Here is a 14,938-nt window from a genome sequence, read left to right as displayed (position 1 = left end):
CCGCGAGCCAGGACACCGCAGTGGGCCTGACGCGCTGGGGCCACAGAGTGAGCACTCATGGGGTCACTCACCCTCGAGGTGCCCTCTGAGGCACACGCTACTATTATCTTAATTTTACCAGATGTGGAGACAGCCCTGAAGGATTTCAGTGACCCGTCCAAGATCGCAAGCTGACATGTGAGGGTCTGAACCTCACTGTGCCCAGGGGCAGAGCAGAGCCCTTCCCCACTTCACGGTCTCTCACACAGCTGATCTGAGCTACGTGCCTCTCCCTCTATGGGTCCTTGGACTGCCTGCCCTATTCCTCTGTCTATACTGTGTCCCCACCTGGACAGCATTTTTCCAACTGCCAGGTGTCCACTCCCTTCGGCATGCCCCCTCCCCATGCACTTGGTCCACCCACCGCTCACCCACTCAGCAAATGACTCTTGAGCCCTGCCCCCGCACCGTGGACTGGCTCTGGCCAGGGTCAGGGTCACACTGGAACCAGGTAGACACGGGCCTGCCCTCACAGACCTCAAAGACTAGCAGGGGGACAGGAATTATCAGGTTACAAGCTCAGGTCAGGGCACTGGGGACACAGGAGGTTTCTGGCAGTGTGAATGTGAGGCCGGCCCACTGGGGGGAAGGGGCAGAGGAGCCCTTTATGAGCCAGCACCACTCGGGCTGCCTCCTAAAGGATGTGCACAGGGGGCAGGAGGAGAGAGACTGGAAGTGGACACAGGCTGGTGTGGCTAGGGGCGTCGAGCTACAGAAAAATGGGAGGAGATCATGCTGCGCACTGAGCGTGGGTCTGGGGGGCCACAGTGAGGATTCTGGATTTTATCCTCAGGGCGCTGGGAGAGTTTGGAGCAAGGGAATGATGCAATTTGATTTATGTTCTAAGAAATCACTCCAGTTGCTATAAGGAGAATGGCCAGGGTGGGGGCAGGGGTAGAAGCAGGGAGAGATGTTGATGTCCCTTGTCCCCTCCTTGCCTGCAAAAGTCTGGGCGGTGGAGGGGGGAGGGGGTGAGTGTTTACCTCTGGATCCTCCCAGAGCCTAGCACGGTATGGCGCAGAGCACAACCACCCACTGGCTGTGTAAAGAAATCCATGAGCCCTGCGTGGCACACGACCCACATGAGTGGGGTGGAGACCACACACCACGCAGGCTGGGTGGGCACCACAGTATCCTGACATTCCAAACAGTAACGCTGCCCTCTGGGAGCCACGCTCCCAGATCAACCATCTCAGACGGGAGCGATGGTACAACAGAGCCTCCACAACCTCACCGAGCAACCCTGAAGACCCAACGGTAGGACAAGAGGTGGAAGAACATTACACCTGACGAGGAAATGAAAGTGCGAGGACCCAAGGCTTCAAATGAACAAACAAGCCCTCAGAAACTGACTCTGAATTTGCTCAAACCCAACACTAAAGCCAGGACCCTCAGTGAGAAGAGGAGCAATAACGTTTTCACGTGTGCAGTGGGTAGAAGTGGGTGTTTTGTCACCTCCACTGAGTATCGCAGTGCAAAGAAACTTTCGGGGCTCTCTCTCTCTTGCAGCTTCGAAGAGATGTCAGTAAACGTGCTTTGCTGTTTGCAGGTAGTAGACATGCTCAGAGGAGTTAACTGTAGCTAATCCTCCACCCGGGTCTCGTGTGACCCTGGCCAGTGTCTTCCTTCTCTGAGCCTCTAACCCCAGAAATGCAGCTCCAAAGCCTGGCCCCCCAATCCACCTCATCCAAGAATCAGAAGGACAATACTTCTGTGTTGAGAGTCCCCTTCTCTGCCACTTTCTCCCTCCCCCAATTTAGCTACCAAAAACATTCATCCTTCTCCACCAAGTGCCTCCCTCCCTCTTCTGCTAAATGCCCCCCAGGGCAGGGACGCTAGAGGCACCAACACTTTCAAAGATGATGGGGAAGGTCTCCTAAGGGTAGAGCCCTCTGTGTGCAAAGCTGCCATTACAGACCAAACTGGCTCCCCGGCGAGAATGAGAGGGAATAATCTGTTAACCTTGATCAAGTGGGAGGGTATCGATCGGAAGGGACACCAGTCAGAGATGAGCAAAAGAAAAGCAGTCTGAGAGAGACAGCTGACAGTGTGCGCCCACAGCTGCCCAGGGAAAGGCCTCCCAAGGAAATGGGGATCAGGCCAGGAGGGACTCGAAGCAACCTGGCATTCCAATCAGGTAGCCAACTCCCCCAGTTCTGATTCCAGTATCTTCTGCAGCCCGAGCAGAATTCGTCTTCCTATGCAACTCCTACCCACAGCGACTTTGCCCCTGAGGCTGTCACAAGCTTCCAGGACTCCTGGCGGCTTTGTTACTATAGTACATTAAAAAGTTGGCAGCCACAGCATCTCTGATGAGGATAATCAAGATCAGCTGGAGCTCAGGGTCCCACGAGAGCGACAAGATGAAGCCTCTGGGTCTGGAAAGCTGAGAGGCAGAGGTGGGACCACGGGAAAGCTGCCAGGAGGACGCCCTCCTGTGAGGATGCTGGAGGCCGGCCAGAAGCTACTCTCCCTGAAGACACGGAAGGAAAGCCCACAGAGGGAGGAAGAGCGCTGAGTTCTCTAAGACCAGACCCAACAAAACGGCAGAGAGCAGCGCCCCAGGAGCAGCCGGCCCTCGACCCCCAGGGTCTGACGGTTGAGAGGAGCCCAGCTAAGAAAGGAAGGAGCCACTGGAAACAAAACAGAGTGACAAGTGCAGGCACCTGACAGCCCAACGACCGCTGGTCCCCTCGGTGGGGAGGGAGACAAGGTCGCCAGGTGGAAGTCACGTGGTCCCAGAGGGGGGCCAGGACCGCCTGCTCTCTGCAAGCCCCCCCTTCTCAGGCACCCTGTCCATGTGTGCATGCACTGCCCCTGAACGGGCCATGGCAAGATAACCAAACCCCCCACTGGCCATCGGGGCCCCGCATGGTCACCTGAGGGAATGCAGCGGCTGGTGTCGGCCTGGCTTGCAGACACCAGCCCAGCCCACCAGCCCGGCCCGGGACTTCAGTGGAGACCCAGGAAGAAGTGCTGGCCAGTATGGGCGGCCGCGCGGCTGAGGCCAAACGGGTAGGGGGCAAGGTGGCGAGAGAGAGCAAAGCCTCTCAAAGGAAAAGAGGAGACGGGGCAGACCCCATAAGGAGGTGTGGGGCGCAGAATTGGGGAGACCCAGGAGCGCCCTCCATTCCGACCAGCGGCTCCCGGTCCCCGGACACCCCACAGCAGGTGCCCCGCCACCGCCGCAGTGCTGAGAGCAGGCTTCACGGGGCCTGAGCCGCTGCCTGGCACCCTGCCCCACAGCACCTTGGGGAGCCTTCACCACAAGTCTGAGAGGAAGGTGGGGTAACAGTGGCCAGCCCTTCCTCACAGGCTGTGGTCGAGAGAGGATGCGTTCGTCCAGATGGGCCACCTTCCAGGCCTGGGCTCACTCCGAGGGCTGCCATTACCATGCATTAGCCGCACCTTCCAGAGAGGAGACCCGCCTGGAAGACTGAGTCATTTCGCCCCACACGCTCAGGAGCCCCGGTCTCTGCTGGGAACACTCCCGCTGGGAGAGGTGACCCGGCCTACTCAGCTCCTGCGGCTCCTGGGGCGGGGCTACCTGACCCCCACTCGAGACAGCTGCCAGTCAGCCGCCCACCTGCCCCTGAGCTCCAGCTCCTTTGAGCGGGTTTCTGTCCGCCCCCGTGACCAAAAAGACAGTCTGTCATCCGGTTCAGACTGTCAACAGCTTCCTGAGCAGTCCAGAAACCGTTATGGTTTCTTAAACCTGGCCCTGGGAGGGGGAGAAGGTGCCTGTGTAGGGGCTGGGTTGGGGGGGACTGGGGTGACGGCTACCCAGCGCTGCACTGTGCCACTCACCCACGGAGCTCATCCACGTCCCCTCCCCCTCTCCCACCACTCCCCGTGACCTGCTCTAGCTCAAGAAAACAGTAACACGAGAGCACACTCAACCAAATGGAAGGAGTCGGGAACGCTCACCACTCCACAGGCAGATTCTGAGCAAGCTGCTCTCTGAGCCCTCAGCACTTGGCGGCAAAGGGTGCGGGGGCCTTTAGAGCTATGAGTTCTGTAACGTTCCTCCCTAAGAGGCAAAATTAATGGTCACCACTTGTGGTCAGCTTGTACGTGCCCAGGTCCCAAAAAATCACTAGTAAGGAAAACAAACCGATGTCGGGGCTCCTTTGTGACTCGTCAGCTGGTTTGGCCCAACCCTTGCTCGGGTGGGAGCACCTCAAACACTCTGGGTCAGCAAGAAGACAAGCCAGACCCTCAGTCCCTTCCAGTCTCCTGCCCTGAGCCCCGTACCTCTTGGCTCCCTCCCGCCAGCAGAGGGAACCCAGCACGTGAACGGAGGGAGGGAGGAATCAGGAAGCACCCACCTGCAGGGCTGTAGGAGGCCACTCCACTGACAGGAAAGAGGACGTCGGTGTCGCCGTGTAGCACCTGCAGAGGGGCCCAGCTGTGCATCTGGGACAGGCGGGTGTTCCCATCCAGTGGCCTAAGCAAGAGAGGACAGCTGCGTGACAGACCGAAGAGCATCCGAGGGCCCAGACCACCACAGGCATCTGCTGGGCCTCCCTCAAGTTCCCTCTCGGGAGCCTGCCAGACCGTGACAGGGCTGAAGATAGGAGGCCCAGGCTGGGAACAGGGCCATGCGGTCCAGATCGGACCTCACGCCTTCATTCCTCCCACCAGTGCTCACTGAGCACCTACTATAGGCCAGGCTCTGGGCTCACATATATTCTGTGCTGGCCAAAGAGCCAAATGGTGTTCATGCTGCCCTCAAGGAGCTTACAGTGGGCTGGGGGACCAGGACATGAATCACACAACCCCGCAAGGAGATGTAAGACAGCAACTCAGAGTCACGGAGCTGGTCAGCAAGGCCACGGCAAGCAACCGTGAAGAAGGGAGGTGAGAGGTGAGAGCTGCAGGTGAGAGCACAGGGTGAGTGGAGTGAAGAGGGGGACGGACAAGGGGGACGCAGCACGTGCCGAGCTCTGAAGCAGGACGAAGCACAGGGTCCCAGGCTCTGAAATGCTGTCAGCCATGTGACCTGGGGCTAGTGTCCCGTCGCCTCGCTGGTTCTCAAACCCTCATTAGTAAAAGAGCAGAATCAGACCAAAATCGTGTCTGGGTGCCTTCCAAGAAAGGGGGTCAGCTGAACCGTTAACCGGGCTCGCGTGACCTGTTACGGCGACACCTCATCTACAAAGTACAAAAGCAACCTGGACCATCTTTGTCGCACCCGCTGGTTCAGTTCAGTATGTGTGGGAAGGTTTTGCCCACTGCAGCATTTGCTGCTGGACAGTGGAAACAATAAATACCAGCCTGAAGTTGCAGGGGACGTTAAAGTTTATAAAAATCACTCTGTAACTCAGGTGTAAAGAAGTCCAAAGCAGATCATAGCCCTACCTACTTAACAGAGGAAGGATGGGAGGGGGGAGGAGGAGGAAAGGAAGCGGGGTGGGGGGAAAGGGAGACAAGAGGTCCAGGAGGATGTGACTTGTCCAAGTGCAGCATCCTGGACGGAACCGAGGCTTCAGGGTCTGAGGCCACGTCTTCAAATCCAATTACCAAGGGCTTTCTGAATGCTGCCCACCGTGTGGCATGATGCATGTAGTTTTTCCTTAGGTTTAGATCAGGGATCAACACAATTTTTTTGTAAAGGACCAGACAGGAAATAGCGTAGGCTTTGTGGCCATAAGTATTCTTCTTTGCAGTTGTTAACAGCCCTTTCAAAAAAGTAACGACCATTCTTAGCTTGGGGGCGGATCTGGCCCATAGGCTACTTTGTCAGGCCTTTCAGAAAGAGGCCACTTAGAGATTTTCCTTTCAGCCCTCTCTAGCTTTTGGTCAGATGTTTGGCTCTGAGCTACAAACGGCAAATAATCCTAACAGCATTTTGCAGAATCCATCATTTAATCCTGCAGGTCACACCCACAGTGGGCCCCTCAGGAGCCTGGGGTGGGGCAGCACAACCACACTGGGGCCAGGTTTTGGGGTGAACTTGGCTGTGTCTCTACAGTCAGCAAGCCGCCCTCCTGGGGCTCAGATCCAGCAGCTGGTGACCAGGGGGACTCCCAGACACCCCGAGGCACTCAGGGCCGCCCCTCAGGAGAAGGCAGCAAAACCACCCGTCCTTTCCTGGGCCACTGCACCGGCTCCAGGCGGGTGGGATTTTCCACTGTTTATTCTAAGGGGAAATTCTGCGACTTCCCAGAAACGCAGAGTGCAGGTGAAGCCAGACCCCATCAGCTGAGGTTTTAGAACCCAAGCAAAAGTGCCCAAGGGCCACCACCCCCAAAACGATTTACACCGAAGTGATTCCTAAGACAGAGACCAATCCTGTCTCTTTATTATTAATCCACAGTTGGCTTAATAATAAAAGGTTTTGCTTTTCATTAGAAAAAAGAGACGCTTATTTTAAAACCTAGAAAATGCCAAAAAGAGGAGGGGGGCGGGGAATACACTAAAAGCCACACCAAAAACAAAACTGACTTAGACACTCTTTCCTTAGTGCTTCTTTCTTCCTACACATACTTTTCTTTAGGTCGTAATGAAACTCAGTGCAGGATTTATAGTTTGCTTTTTTCATTCAATATTCATTCCTAAGTTCATCCTAACTACTGAGATACTCTTAAATGTCAGTGAAAATGTTCAAGATCCTACCGGGTCATGCATGAACTGCTGAATCTCTATAGCGTACACCCGAAACTGGTAAAACACTGTTACCTGTACTGGAATTAAAATTAAAAACTTAATTTAAAAAAAAAAAAACAAAAACATGTTTGAGACCTGAAATGTTAGGCTGTTAAAGTGTAAGCTACAGAGCAGTCGGCTATTGACGGAGGTCAGCTCCAGAGTTCTGCTTCTGGAAAGGCAGACTTTGGTATCTAGACGCAGCCACGGTCCGGAGACTCTGTCCTCAGGGCACATTCCCAGCAGTGGAACTGCTGAATCAAGCAGGATAAACATTTCTAAGGCTCCTGACGTCGTCGTCGTGTCAAACTGTCTTCCCCAAGGGCTGTCAACACTCCCGGCCATCTGTGAGATCTGTGAGGACACCCCTGTGCACCAGCCTGGCCCCGTCATCCACCCCACAGTTGGCGCCGCCTGTGTGCCTGGAAGATACCACACAACTGAGGACACGCTGAGAGCAAGCCCTGCCCCAGGGTGCTAACCCAGGGCTCGCCTTTTATCCAGTTCTAAGTTGTGGCAAAATATGGTGTCTGATGGCATTCTCCATTTGTTTAACTGCTAGTGAGGTGTAATGTTTGTCCCTATGTTTGTAATTCTTTTTGAATTATGTTCCCTTCTGGTGTCTCTTCCCTACTGGTGTCAGAAGTCACACAGGAAGCGACAGAAAAACCCCTTTCTATAATAAAGACATCATCCTCTCTTAAGAAAAACAAAAACAAAATGCAAAGCAAACACTGGTAAATATTGAGGTGGGAGGGACAAGATTTTTCCTTGGTCATCAGAGGTGGTTTAATTGCCAGCAAACAGAAACATAAACCCAACTTTTGGCCAACAGAGCATTTCAGAGACAACTGGAGCCCTGCCGTGGCCAGAGGCTGTCACATCCACAGTGTGCTTCTCCTGGACAGGCCACCTGTCCCTCACAAACCTGGCGGTGCTGTTCAACTGCTCAGGTTCTGGCCCCTCCAGGCTCCTAGACCTTTCATGTGAATGTTAGCTTAGAATGAAAAGGAAAGGATTACTCAGTAGGCCATGTCATCATTCCTCTGCTCCTCCCCAAGATGCTCTGCAGAACGTTCTATCAAGATCCCCCCTTACGCCAGGGAGAGGCTGCCCATAATCTGCAGGAGGCCCAATGGCCTCGAAGGGCCCAGGCCCCTGAAGAGGTCACCCTGCACTGTTTTGTGTGTTACACATCACAATGCCCGTGGCGGCTACCCTGGCTCACAAGCTGGCCTCCTCCTCAGGCCTCCCTCAATGGCACAGTCCGGTAGGAAGAAAATGATTGTGTCTGAGGCCAAAAACAGAGTGAATCAACTGAGAGACGCACTCACCCACAGACGCACAGAAACTCGGCTACAGGCCACGGTGGCAAGATAACCTGATCCAACGTTATTCACTTTTAGATGCGATGAACACTTCAGTCACTGGACTTTGAGTAGATGAGATCATTCTCCCCGGTTCGGCTGGGCCTTATCCAATCAGCTGAAGGTCTTAACAGGAAAAGACAGAGGCCCCCCAAAGAACAAGAAATTCCGCCAGCAGCCAGCCTTTGGACTCAAGCTCAAACTCCTCCCTGGGTCTCCAGGCTGCTGGTCTACCTTACAGATTCCAACCTGTCAAGCTTCCACAATCACGTGAGCCAGTTCCTTAAAATAAATCTAGACAGACAGATATGGATGGACAGACAGTAGTTCTGCCCTTTATCTACAGAGGATACGTTCCAAGGCCCCCAGTGGATTCCTAAAATCCCAAAACTGCACCCTATATTTATGCTGTGTTTTTCCTATCCATACACACCTATAATAACATTTAATTTATACATTAGGCACCTCAGAGATTAACAACAATAATAAAATAGGAGGGGTGGTGCAGTCGGTTAAACGCCCGACTCTTGGTTTCGACTGTGGAGTCATGCTCTCAGGGTTGTGGGATCGAGCCCCGTATCAGGTTCCCCGCTCAGTGTGGAGTCTGCTTAAGACTCTCTCTGCCCCTCCTACTTGTAGTCTCTTTCTCTCCCTCAAACAAAATAAATAAAATAAACCTTTAAAAAATAAATAAAGTAGAACAATTACAATAATCTTCAATGAAAGGTGACATGAATGTATATCATAGAATATCGTACTGTACTGAAGTCACCCTTCTTGTGATGACAAACTGCCTATTTGATGATGACACAGGGAGACTGAAGGACCCCATAAAAATCTGCTTTTGGGGTGCCTGCGTGGCTCCAAGGAAGAACACCTGGGTCCTCGTCTTTGCTCTCACTGGCTGCTGGATGCCTGAGAGGTGACGAACACCAGACCACTGTCCTCAATAAAACCCCAGACCCTTTCCAGGTCTCCCAGACACTCTGTACCTGCACTCTCTCTATGCCTCCAATAAACTCTGCTTTTACCTCCCGCTGGCTCGCATTGGATTTCTAACCTGCATGCAGCCAGGGACCCCCTCAGCTGGTCCTTGTGGGACCCCCTCGGCTGGTCCTGTGGGACCCCCTCTGGGTCCTCAGTCCCAGCCTGCCAGCATCAATGAGATGAACTGGGGTGAATGACGTAGGCCAGGCTACTACCGACCTTGTGATGATCCATGAGGAGGAGGAGCATCTGCTTCAGGACCATGGTTGGCTACAGGTAACTGAAACCACGGAATGGTAACCATGGCAAGTGGACCCGCGGATGAGGGGGAGCCCCCTGCTGGTTCTGCTTCTCTGGAGATCCTGACTCACACAGCAGGTCACAACACGCGGGTCCCAGGTAGAAAACACTCACCCCGTGAGCCAGAGCAACGCTTCAGGGAAACAACACTTCAGGGAAGCGACCCTGACCAAGACGTCAGGAGTAGAAAAAAGCCTTGTGGGTGAAAATATTCATTTCAGGGTGCCTGGGTGTCTCAGTTGGTTAAGCGACTGCCTTCAGCTCAGGTCATGATCCCAGGGTCCTGGGATCGAGTCCCGCATCGGGCTCCCTGCTCTGCGGGGAGCCTGCTTCTCCCTCTCCCACTCCCCCTGCTTGTGTTCCCTCTCTCGCTGTGTCTCTCTCTGTCAAATAAATAAATAAAATCTTAAAAAAAAAAAAAAAAAAAGAAAAAATATTCATTTCAGAATGGCTGATAACAAATAAGCAAAAATGAGAACAGCAAAAGCCAACGAGCTCAATACTGACCACAGGGGGCAACATCAACAAATCGTGACGTGTTCATCTGTCAACCAACCAACAGTCCTAATTATGCAGAAACATGGGGACTATCTGACAGCAAAAGCCTGGGAGCACAGCATAACCTACCCTTAATCCCTGCTTCGCTCAGTGCTCGGACAAATCTCCGCTCTCCGAGGAATCCCGTTCTTCCAAATCCTTGAAGACAGGGCGATGCCCACTAAAACCTCCCAGGGCATCTCCTACTATTGCGACGGGTACACGCGGAACCCGCCGGCCCGGCCTGCCACAGAAGATCAACAAGGTCATGCTGCTAATACAAGTACCCGTGTGAATGAGGACGACAGCAGAAATCAGAAACAGGCATTGTCTCATGAGAAAGAAGACTCCTATCAGAACACATGGGACATGAGAAGCTTAGGGCCAAAGACACCAAGCCCCGCATCCCGCCTCGGGGTCTTGGGCTGGTTTGAGCCGGCCTGAAGCCGGCCGCGACGGATAGCACTGGGCACTGCAAGGCCCAAGCAAAGACGCAGCCAGTTCATCTGGCATTCCGATAAGACCAAGCACAGGAATTCTTACAGAGCAGCAAGGGCAGCGGCTGACCTGGGCTCTTTCTTGCTGCCAAAGGCCAACGCACAGTATCCCATTAATTCAACAATGACTCCGAAAAGCAGGTGCTGTTTTTCTCCCAGGTCTCCGATGAGGTTCTGGGGGGTAAACTTGTCCAACCTAAGCCATGTAGCTAGTAAGCAAGAACCCAGGCTGTCTTGATTCCAAGATCCACACTCTTAACTATGCTTTACCGCTTTCGGCCTTCTTGTGCATCGAGGCCCTTCCATAAACACACATCTACTGCACCACCACCGTTAAAGTGGCAAGACAGGCGAATTCCTGCTGTTCACACCCCAGTAGATAAACACAGAAACTGCCAGTGGGCGACTCTTTGCTAGAATAACCCTGCCTCTCACCGGAGCTTCCTGTGCTAGGAGCAAGGCAGAGACACAAGGAATATCCAACAAAAACAAAAACACATATATAAAGCAGGAATTTCAAGGCACACATCTTGACACCAATCTTATAATAAGTACCTTCAAATATACTCCCTTCCCTTCTGTTCATTCTCAGAAGGACAGTAAGCTCATGCTCCTTCCTCTTTGATCAAGATCAGAAAAGCGAATGATGCCCTACACACATATAAACCGTGCGCTCGGATTTCACCCAATGCTGCAGAAAGAGGAAGCCGTTAATGCACCACCCTTCATTAAGAGCTCAAGTGACACTTACTTCTCAGGTGACCCCGAGTGGCCCAGGCATTTCCTTCCCGACACGTTCCCGTACACATCATCCTCGTTGTCATCCACGTCTTCATCGTCAATGCTTTTCACATCGAGCTTCTGGTACCCAAACTCCCCATTCAAGGACAGAGAATCAATTTTCCATGAGCTGCTGCTCTGACTTCCGTTGGAATTTGGCCCAAAGGGGCTTTCAAAGGCCGACATGATATTGATGGAGGAGCGGTCGGAGTTCTCCTCTGAGCTCTCCCCTGCCCCGGGGATCTTTTTAAAAACATCGCCAGAGTTCTGCCATTCTTCCTCATCATCAAAAGAGATAATGTTGGTCACCTTCTTTTTCTTCTTCCGCTCCTTTTTATATCTGGCATCTGGCAAAAGAAGATATGGTGTTAGAAGAAGCGGCAGGCAAGACAAAGCCATGATTGAGCCATTTTACCTCTAGACTGTGGAAAATCCTCTATTATTCTTCGGAAAAATAAACAAGATAAATTCAGATTTTTTTTTTTTTAATCCTTGGGGTAAAAAAAAAAAATCTGTCTATAGGACACTGAGCAAAATGAATGTGGGGCTCTACTTCTGATTTAAACCAACATGCCACAGAGCATACCTAACAATCGTCCCTTGTAAGCACTTTGATTCAGGGGAAGCTGCCATTCCGGAAATGACTTTCACTTTGGAAAATACTCTCCTGGCTGATTGATGAAACCAAGGACACAAGTTTGGGGTGGTGGTCAATGGCTCAGCCGCCACAATTCATCCCGGTCTGCAATGGGACTTCACTGCTGCTCCCATTGAGGGTAGCATCTCCTTCTCCACCCCCTGGGGCGTGGGCTGGCTCAGTGCTCGGATTTCACCAACAGCATGCAGCACAGATAACGAGTTCCAGAGCCCAGGCATCAGGAGGTGTTGTACGCCCCTGGAACGCTGCCCTGAAACTCCCAGGGAAGGAAGCCAGTCTAGCTCATTAGAGCATGAGACGCCATGTGTGGACAAGCAGATGCGCCAGCCAACAGTGAGCACTATTTCCAGACACATAAGTGGGACCACCTTAGATCTTCCAGCTCAGCCACCAGCTCAGGGCAGCCCCACAAGGGGGCCCGGGTGAAACAGCAGAGCCATCTTGCCAAACCAGAGGGTAGTAAAAAATAATAATAATAAATTGTGGCTGTTTCAAGCCACTACATTTTGGAGCTGTTTGTTACACAGTAAATACTAACTGAAACAGAAATCAAGGCTGCCTTGGTGACCAGTATGTTCACCCATTTTAATTGTCAAACTTGGGTGTGAGACACTTTGAGCTGATTCCAGACATTCCATTCCACCCAAGCCAAGCTGTGACAGGGTGATGCTTCACCAGTATATCAAACTCTGAGAGAGTGTCAAAAGCAGTGAAAGGGACACTCCTTGGATATACAAATGCCAGCATCTTTGTTACACAAAACCCTCAACAGTCCTCTTTCCTATGTCCTTCGCCTGGGGTCTCTACTGGAGAAGGAGAGGACAAGACAGATAAAGCCAATGTATATCAAAGACCCCACAAGATTCTGAGTTTTCACCATCACTAATAATACCGAAGAGATGACCATGATTACTGTCTTGTTAAAGGGATTTGAGAATACTAGCACTACGTACTTAATCCCAAAATTTCCACTTTTGCTGTAGCAACATTCTGGATGTTCCAGAAGGCTCAAGGCATATTACAAAGTTCTCACAAAATGGATCTCAATTAAATCAACTTTTTTTGGCCTCCCCAGCCTAGGGAGTCAAAGCTGACAACTCCTCCCTTCCCCTTGGCCTCCACTTAAATGTCACTCCCCCCAAGAGTGCACCTTCTTCATAGCACCCCATGCTTGGCTTGCATCTCATTTATCAGAAGGATAATTACTTACTTGTATAATTTGTCATTAAACATCTATTCTTACCCAACCCAAAAGAGACTGCAGGCTAAATGCTAGAGATCTTCCTAGTTCACTGCCTAGCACAACAGAATGCAGTAAATGAACACATGAATGAATGGATGAAGGAATAAATGAATGAAGACGAAGCTCATCTGGCTTTGTGTCACAGTCATCGTGCTGTCAGTGAGCTGAGTGCGCTCCCACCCTATCGTCTTCACATCTCAGCAAGGCTCTCAGTCCCTCTCAGAGCGAGTAAGAGGAAGAAAAATAAACACAAATGCAAACTGAAAGCGCAAGTGCATGGGATTTCCCTTGGCACTTTCGGACCACGAGGTGTGTCCCCCTCAGCCACGGTCAGCCGTCCTTTGACCCGACCCCTCTGTTCAAACTCCCATGCCCGTTCTCGCTCACCAGCACTGACATGCTTGGACACGACGGGCAGGGGGTCGGTGTCCTGCTCAGGTTTGATGAGGATAGAGACGGCAGACGATGCTGTGATCTCCCTGAAAAGGCTGCTCACTCCCTGCGTGGATTCCTTCAGCAGGGACGTCACATTCTGCGTGGACTCCTTTAAGAGGTCTGAGACGGTAGGAGTAAACTTACTCTGCCCATTCAAATCCTTGTTGTCGATGTTGATTGCAAAAAGGATGGAGTTCAGACCTGCCCAGAAAAGGGAAAAGTCTGGAGTGTCTGCCATGGGGAAGTCACACCTCCAACACGGTAAGTGTGGGGCAAACGATAGAGTACACAAGAGGGAACGCCCTGATTTGAAGTACTGATTTAAAAACCTCCCACAAGGGGCGCCTGGGTGGCTCAGTCAGTTAAGCGTCTGCCTTCGGCTCGCGTCATGATCCCAGGGTCCTGGGATGGAGCCCCACATCAGGCTCCCCATTCTGCGGGGGGCCTGCTTCTCCCTCTTCCACTCCCCCTGCTTGTGTTCCTGCTCTTGCTGTGTTTCTCTCTGTCAAATAAATAAATAAATCTTTAAAAATAAATAAATAAAATAAAATAAAAACCTCCCACAAAATGGGGTCAGGAGACACCAGTTATCATAGCAGGTAAGTCTTTCCCAATTCTCTCCCTCTCGGTCAAAGACAAATAAGAGGTCAACCCCCAGAGATTAAGATGTAAGTTCTGAGGTTAGACTGCCTGGGTTGGATCCCAGCACTGCCGCTTTCTAGGAGACCTGGGTCAAGCCACGTACAACCTGAGCTTCCATTTCCTTATGTGTAAAGTGGGGACAAGAGTATCTCTTTCACAGGGTATTAAAGACAATCACCCACCAAAACCACTCAGTTCAGTAAGCAATCAAACATGTGCATCAATATTGTAACTATGATTATTTCAGGCAAAAGCTTGCCCTGGCCTACAGAGGACATCACAGTCAAAGCCTGACTTTTCCCCATCAATGGACAAGACAAACGTTAACTCTCAATATGTGGGACTTAGTGTAAACCTTCAGGGAAAAAAAAGGCAAGGTAGGATTTGAAAGAAAGAATCAAGTTACCCACTTCTGTTGGGTTCACCCTTTGAGTGAGAGTCAAACGATAAACAACCTAACAATTCACCAACTAACATCATCCAGGGGCTTCCACACTGACAAATCGTGAACATGACTCTTCACCACACTTGATTCTCTCACAGCCCTATGAAAGCAATTCCCATGCTATCAGGATCCCTACCATGCAGAGGAGGGAAATAAGGGTGACAGAGTTCACAGGACCTGCCCTAGGTCACCAGCCAGGAAAGGGTAGAGCCAGGCTTCAAAGCCAGGTCTCCTGCTTCCAATTCCCCAGGTCTTGCAAAGCCACAGCCAAAACTCCCAACCCTATGCTTTCCCTGCCAGGGTATCCAATTCAAGATGAATGGACTCGGTGACCAATGCTACTAAAGGAAGGACAGTGAC

General features: G+C 51.8%; 1 protein-coding gene across 1 annotated transcript in view; it reads right to left on the bottom strand.

Moving 5' to 3' along the window:
• SNX29 (sorting nexin 29) overlaps window positions 1-14,938 on the bottom strand; it is a 497,051-nt gene that overhangs the window by 433,341 nt on the left and 48,772 nt on the right. Inside the window, exons 6-8 of the mRNA XM_035022295.1 lie at window positions 13,444-13,692; window positions 11,127-11,502; window positions 4,368-4,486 (exon numbers count right to left, since the gene is read on the bottom strand). Coding sequence (XP_034878186.1) covers window positions 4,368-4,486; window positions 11,127-11,502; window positions 13,444-13,692 — 744 coding nt within the window. The remainder of the gene's footprint in view (window positions 1-4,367; window positions 4,487-11,126; window positions 11,503-13,443; window positions 13,693-14,938) is intronic.

Source organism: Mirounga leonina, unplaced genomic scaffold (genome assembly GCF_011800145.1).
Source record: "Mirounga leonina isolate KUSES-001 unplaced genomic scaffold, KU_Mleo_1.0 Mir_175, whole genome shotgun sequence".
NCBI classification, from domain to species: Eukaryota; Metazoa; Chordata; class Mammalia; order Carnivora; family Phocidae; genus Mirounga; species Mirounga leonina.
Note: the sequence above shows the minus strand (reverse complement) of the source record. Positions and strands in the feature narration are given on the sequence as shown.